Source organism: Olea europaea, chromosome 15, assembly GCF_002742605.1.
Source record: "Olea europaea var. sylvestris chromosome 15, O_europaea_v1, whole genome shotgun sequence".
Classification (NCBI taxonomy): domain Eukaryota; kingdom Viridiplantae; phylum Streptophyta; class Magnoliopsida; order Lamiales; family Oleaceae; genus Olea; species Olea europaea.
Window position 1 is genome coordinate 2,401,718 of NC_036251.1, and position 7,563 is coordinate 2,409,280.

The 7,563-nt window shown below is 32.9% G+C and overlaps 1 protein-coding gene across 1 annotated transcript; it reads right to left on the reverse strand.

Moving 5' to 3' along the window:
* Nucleotides 1–4,326: 4,326 nt before the first annotated feature.
* LOC111411105 (uncharacterized protein At5g08430-like) lies at nt 4,327–6,715 on the reverse strand. Its single transcript, XM_023041672.1, has 4 exons — nt 6,095–6,715; nt 5,873–5,969; nt 4,895–4,978; nt 4,327–4,382 (listed from the first exon to the last, which is right to left on the reverse strand). Exons 1-4 carry the CDS (start codon nt 6,713–6,715, stop codon nt 4,327–4,329), a joined length of 858 nt encoding a protein of 285 aa, XP_022897440.1.
* Between the last annotated feature and the right edge of the window lie 848 nt (nt 6,716–7,563).

The window sequence follows — 7,563 nt, forward strand, 5'->3', positions numbered from 1 at the left end:
CATGAACAGTCGTCAGGAGACGTGTTTCCAGCGGATAATCTCCGAACAAGGGATTTTTATGTTACAAAGTGGTGCTATATGCGTAGGACGAATGGGGAGACGATTGACCACTTGTTCCTTCATTATGATGTTGCTCGTTTGTTGCGGAATGATTTTCTGGTGTCTTAACACATGAATTTGGTGTTGCTGAGGCGTATGGAAGACGTGTGTAAGTTTCGCGATAAGGATAGCAAGCTTGTATAGGACCTTATTCCGGGTTGCATCGTAAGGTGTGTGTGGAGAGAAAAATAGCTGTTGTTTTGTGTTCAAACATAGACAAAAGAATTGTTTTATTTTACATTGTATACTTGGTTCAATGCTATGGCTACTAGGCATGTAGATGGACTGCCCAATTTCAAGTTATTTCTCTCTAGTTTAAATTGATAATACACATCTTGTATATTTTCCATTAATTAATAAAATACTTGATTACCTTTCAAAACAAAGTTAGGTAATCATTTTTCATATATATATAAAAAAAACTTTGTACATTTTTCAATACAATCAAATTATTTTGTTGACTTTTAATTTTCCTCCTTTTCAAGAAACTAATTCTATTTCTACACCAAAATTGGTATCAGAACAATGTTATTGATCATGATACTGCAATGGGAAAGCAAAAACGTATAAGTTGAAAACTTGAGGTCTGCTGATACCTTATACATGAAAATTGATAATAAATATAAGCATAAAGATGAAAAATATTGCGGTAAATTTGAAATTGAAGACCTCAAGCTCGAGCTACACTCCGAGAATGAACAAGTTCAGAAGAGTCCAATCAAAGAAGAAGATTGAACTTTTCGATCAAGGAGTCAAAGGTGAGGTTTGCCAAATTAAGAATGAAATTCTCGCTAACCTTCTATGAGATTCGAATGTCAAAAAATTGCATAAGCACGAGAAAAATAATAAAAGAATTGTAGTATTGAAGATGTCATCATTAGAATAAAAAAAGAACATAAGAAGCACAAAAAATTAAATTTTTTAATATTTATATTGCACAAACGGGATTCAAGAATGAGAGATTGAATAAAGCATCGTTTATAAAGGAATGCCACAAAAGAAATGTCTTTAAGGATGAGAAAATGAGCAATGTAGGAGCAAAGTTGATTTAAGAATAAAGAGGTGAACAATTGTTCAATATGTGACATTGATAAAATTTTTGAGTATTTTCCTGCTGATTCATTGATTTTCCTTTTTCAACAAACTTGAGTACGAGTTTTTCTTCAAGTGAGGGAGAATGTTGTAGGACAATCCTATTTGAATTAGAATTGATTTTATCATTTTTTTTCTTCTTCTTTCTTATCTAGAAAAGAATATCATATTATTCTTGGAACTCTTCCGAGTATTAATTTTTCTTCTTGTTTCCAAGAAACTAGTTCGGCTTCTACGCTACTTTTCTTATGTGAAAGATGCATAATATATTCAAATCATTTACAAAGAATACAATATAGATTGTAGAATATAATCTCTTAAGATGCTATAAAGTTGGCTAATTCTAAATAAGGAAAATTCAAAAATACTACACTGATTTAGTTGCTCTTTTCCAGGGATGTCAATCTCATTCAAATCCCCAAAATCTATCCCATTTACATACCTAAACCCTTGCATATTCCAACACCCTCCCTCAAGCTAGCTCATAGATATTGATTATGCTAACGATGTTCTACTGATTTGAATAGTCATTTTGTAAACACATCTGCCAACTGATATGGACAAATGGCATGCAAATGAGACCACTTTCCAGTTTCTCCTTTATAAAATATCTAATCGACCTCCACATGTTTTGTCCTATCATCCTGAACTGGATTCTTTTCTATGTTAATAACAGTTTGTTATCATAGTATATCTCATAGGAGTCTCTCTTGATTTTCAATTCATTCAGTAACCTTTTTTCCGATAAGTTTACACATTCCATGAGCACAGCTCTAAACTCTGATTGTTGTGAGTGTTGGTCACTTAGACAAGCCCAAAACATATAGCTAGAGAATTTCCTTGAGTCCTAATATGGAGTTATACTGAGGAGATATAAAGATGTCCAATATGAAGCACAACAAGATTTTTAGAACATGATGCACCGTCAACAACAAAGTATGCAATGTGATAATAGACCATGATAATAGTGAGAACATGGTATCCAAAGCATTGGTGAAAGCTTTAAATTTGAAGACGGAAAAATACTCATCTTGCTATCAAGTTTTGTGCCAATTATTTGAAGGGCAGGATTATCATTGTGAAAAGTTGAATTGTTCGAATGAGTTTGCAAGTGTTTGGAGAAGATGATGTCTGCTTTCGGAGGAGGATAAAAATGAAGAAGGATTGTACTACCAAACAATATAATCTGCAATGGGAGAATAAAATGAGGAAGAGAAAAAAAATATAGAAGAAAAATATGGCAGAGAGATAAAATTTTAAAAACTTTGACAAGGCTCTGATACCATGTTACAATTCCTACTGAGTTGTGAAATGAATTGTATATTTCCAACTGTTGTATTACATATTTGTATATAAACATAACTAGACTAGGAACTTAAGAAAGGAAACAAATTTCATAAAATAATAAACTATTATTCGGGATGACTATACCACAAATACAAAATATCTACAGAATATTAATCCCTAATTTTTATGCAAAAAAATCCCTAATGTTAGGGATTTACTAAAAAATTCTTCAAATCTTCAACACTACAAAATTGGGACATAGATTTCTTTTATTTTTTTATTTTTTGGTGTGTGCGAGCGCTTTTCCAATGTACTCGGTTTAAAGCGGAAAAACAAAGAAAAGAAAATGATGCAGATCTCTTTTGCTGGCATCGATTCGATGATAGCATTGTATTCCATTGATGCGCTGTAAGGATTCTCATTGTTGAGAATAAATTTATTTTAATTGATGGTAACATTTTGGCTCCGACTACTGGATTCAAAGTGAGTAAAACATTTGATTGGAATGATTTCCTCTTAGTATTTTCAAGCTGCAAGAATTCTCATGCATGCGTAATAAGGAAAGTAGTTGTCAACAGAAAGTAGAGGGAAAAGGCATGCACGTAGACACACCATTACCAATACAACCACACATGCAACAACCAGTCAAATGAAACTGTAACTATAAAATATACACGAATGTTTGGGAGGATTAAAGTAATAGCATTGGATAGTATTAAGTAAGAGAGAGAATAAAATTGTACTTTCAGGCCCTATCATATACTTTGTACCAACATGATCTCAAGGAATTCCAGATCAAATGATTACCTCAGAGAAATCATATAATCAAACATCTTACTGGTAAGTGTATTTTATACACTTATTCAAAACTTTAAAACGATGATATTTAGTTTCTTTTCGGATGAATTATGGTCTAAATTATTGCATTTTGTGTTGAATATGTAAAATTCAATGACGGTACAAGAAATTGAAAGAAGAAGCAAAAGTGGGCAAAATTGGAGAAAAATGTCTAAATTGTAAGAGATTCAAAGTTCGGGGACTAAAGTGCAAATATTTAAAAATTGTATCGAACCTTACGATGAAGATCCAAGAGCATTAAGAGTCAATTGGATGAAAAAAAAATGTCAGAGATCAAATTTAGGCAAAATATGATCACAAATCAATTTCTAACCGAAAAGTTATGCTCTGAAATTTCAGCCTCACATTGGAGAATGATGTCTGAAGCCAAATTGTAGCCCTTTGAGTTAGCTTTCCAATGCAACTTGAATCGCCTCAATCGAAAATCAGGAGAGAAAGTTATGATAAAAATACTAAATGATGTGCTGTTTGTCGAAATGTGGCGCTGCGACGCCGGAGAATCAGAGAGATGGCGTCGCGGCGCCTCTTCCTATTTGTGACGCGGCACTGTGGCGTCGAATTCCAGGTGCAGCCGAGCCAACAATCCGTAACCTAAGCTTATTTTGGCCCAATTGAAGTCCAAATGAAAACCCTACCTTCTACACAAGACAAAAGGGATATAAAAAGAAATTTTTTAGAGACTTGAAAGGGTTCCACACATTAGGAGGCAAGAAACACATCTTTGGGAAAGGAGCAGAGATTCAAAGGGAGAAAATATCGACAAATTCATCGTGTGAAGCATAAATTGGAAGAAGAAGGAATTTTTGGTGCAAGATCCACCTTTTCTTCTACATATTTAATTCTGAATCCGGTGATGTACTCTAAAACAAATTGTCGTTGCTCTTCTTTTATGATGCGTAAGATCCTTTATATTTTCTTATTAAGATTTTTGGTTTTTATTTTTTCCATGTGTTGATTCTTGCTATGAATTGATTGCATTTAATTATTTGATCAATAATTTGATGAATTTTGTGAATCCTTTATGAATAAAGATATGAGTTTATGATCTAGACCATATAGTAAAATCCAGTACATTGGTATAACGAATATAGATACATATGCCATTTATTGCGGTCATAATTGAATTCCTAGGACAAAGAACTCATTTCACTAAGTTAAATTTTTATAGAGATATGGAATTTAATTAGTTGAATAGGCTCAATGAGAACTCTAAAGGAGTAAATTGAATACAATAGGAGAATTCGACTGAACACTACATTAGAATTGAGTCTTAATTTGAGATGTAAAGGTGATCAATAAGTGAAATTATTCTGCCCTAACACCCTCTAATTATCTGATCTTACAAGTTTTTGGTGTGAGCATTTATTTATTGGCCAGAATTAAGATTTAAACTCAAATCATTATAATTTTTAATTTGTTTTCATCAAATAGTAGTTAAAGGAAAATTAAATTTAAGTGCTAGAAAATAGTCCCTGTGGGATTGACAATCCAAACTCTTAGGTCCACTATTACTTGTTACGGTTCGTACACTTGCGAAACTAAAATTAACAACACATACTCATGGGAATATCTCCTTTTAACGGAGATGAAATTTGAAGGATGATCTCTGTATTGTTCTCTACAATTGAATCCTTTTTTATTCCTGACATTGCATGTTAAAAGTAAAAAGTATCAAGAAGTCAATCGTTTGGTGAAGACATAGGGAAATAACCTAGACTACAGTTTAAGAAAATTAGTACAAAGAGATATGATTATATCAGACTTGTCACTTCTTCATTATTTTTTCAAAATTAAAAACGACAATGATATAGCAGATTATAGATGAACTAATCATTTCTGTATTTTCTCTATAATTGAAAGAAGTAGAGACTTGCCATGAGCTTCACTCATGCATAGTCAAAGCTTGTTGGTTTCAATACCTCAATACTTCAGAAGCTCAGGTCAATTTTTCTCTAGTGTGTTGATAGTAGATGAAATTAAAAACGTGAAAAGCTCAAAGAAACAAAAGTATAATCAAATGCTTCATTTCATATTGACTTTGGCAAAACTTGAATTAATAATTTCTGTACCAGTTTTCTTATAGTGCATTTCTAATTGAGATTAATCAAAACTTTTAACATGTGCTTATGTCAATGGGTTGTCCCTTCTTGTTTTTGACAGTCGTTAAACACATCCAACTTCAGTGGACAATGTGACACTAGTCACACTGCCACTGGAGCATTACTTTTAATTTCCAAACCCAATCTTTCAAGTGAATGTATTCTATAATATCAACATAAAATATATAGATCCCATCTGGTAAATGAAATAGTTCTAACAAACAAATAATAAAGCAACAGTTTTTGGAATATTCAAGGCTGTGGATTACAGAAGACAAAGTCCCATGCTTAAAGAGTCCTGATCAAATCTCCTCTTATATTATCTACATTACACATAACACTAAATGGCACTTTCATTCAGGTATTCAACCTAAAACGGAATCTGTTTCCAACAACACCATCTTAGTCTTAATACATCTATTCAAAACTCAAACTACCATTACTTTCAAGATCTTGAATTTTAGTTATCATGGAATAATCATGCACAGGGCTATCAAGGGTGCATGCAATGTGCAATAAAGTGCAAAAGTTCATCTAAAACTTATTCAATACAGTTTATATAAAATATACTCAACTGAACTTTGACTTGCACGAGCCGATAAGAAATTTTGCCTGTAATCATATGGGTCTATTTTGACTCGAACAAAGATTCCTATCACCTTTTCTTCAAATGATTCAGGTTGCCCAAATAGCTCAAGTAGCAAGCTTTTCTTCAAGTAGATGAGCTTTATATTGTCAGTTATAATGGAAGCGAAATAAATTCGATGGGCACCATATTCTTTTCCTTCTTTCTGGGAGTACTTCACTGCATCCTGCTTTCTCTGCCTTTTATAAGCAACCAAGGTTTTGCCTTCGTTGTCCTCTGAATCATTCCCAAGCTCATCCTCTTCGGATTCATCTTGGTTCTCAGTAAAATGCAACTCCAGAAGATTATATATTCTGTTTTTATTTATTATTTTCTTCCCAAAAAGAGGTTGTAAACTGGCATCACATGTTAATCTTTTCTTATTCTTCGGATCAAAAAGCTTCTTTTCTTTGATATAATTATCTACAATGGAAGCTACATCATGCTGTGATAATGTCACACTAGTATCTTTAACCATTGAAGCAAGAAACTCAATAAGAGATCTGGAACCCCAGCCAATAAACTCCATTCTTTTGGATTTATTGTTTTTCTGTGTAGCAGATTTGGATCTCTCAGCTTTCCCGTTCTCTTCTTCATGATCTTTGGCAAAATCTTTTGAAACCCATTCAGACTTGTAGTTTTCTCTCTTCTCCATCCGATCTTGTGATTAAAGAAGCTTCTTTGTCTTTAAACCTTCTTCTCTTTAATGGTCTAGTAATATTCAAGTGAGCAAACCCTCAAACAACTCTTGATCTTTAGAATCCACCTTGTCCTGGAAAAAAATGATCATTCAAAAAAGAGAACCAACTCAAGATTGGAACCTGGACAAATCTTGAAGAAAGAAAAAATTGGACAGAAGAAGCAAAAAAACACATCCAGGTATTAAAGAAGCTTCTTTGTCTTTAAACCTTCTTCTCTTTAATGGTCTAGTAATATTCAAGTGAGCAAACCCTCAAACAACTCTTGATCTTTAGAATCCACCTTGTCCTGGAAAAAAATGATCATTCAAAAAAGAGAACCAACTCAAGATTGGAACCTGGACAAATCTTGAAGAAAGAAAAAATTGGACAGAAGAAGCAAAAAAACACATCCAGTTTTCTTTTTTTTTTTTTTTTTTTCAGTATCTTCAACTAATTTGGAAAAAAAATCTAGAATAAGAAGAGTACAAAGAAGGTTGCCACAAGTTTAACATAGGTTTACCATGAAGAGCTACCAAATGAAAGTCAGGTTCTTAATGTTTCTTTCTTAAACATACAAGAGTTAATTGTGTACTATAAAGACACAAGGATTTGAACCTCAAACTGAAATCATTGTAACTTTGAAAGTCCCCACAACATCAGCTTTTCCTTTTGAGTAAATATGTCCAACATACACGAGAATGGTCATGAATGTAATAAACCATTTTGCACCAAGGTCCCAAATATCACTGTGAACATGAGAAAATGGCTTCGATCTCTGATAAGGTTGTGCAGGAAATGAGCAAGATGGTGTTTAGGCAAGGCA

Excerpts from the sequence above, each read along its gene's own strand:
- LOC111411105 (XM_023041672.1), bottom strand. The coding sequence starts at position 6,715 with ATGGAGAAGAGAGAAAACTACAAGTCTGAATGGGTTTCAAAAGATTTT. Across the intron at positions 5,970-6,094 it reads CTGAATCATTTGAAGAAAAG|ATGAACTTTTGCACTTTATT; the intron begins GTGATAGGAATC and ends AATAAGTTTTAG. Across the intron at positions 4,383-4,894 it reads AAAAGGAGATATTCCCATGA|ATCATAAACTCATATCTTTA; the intron begins GTATGTGTTGTT and ends TATATGGTCTAG.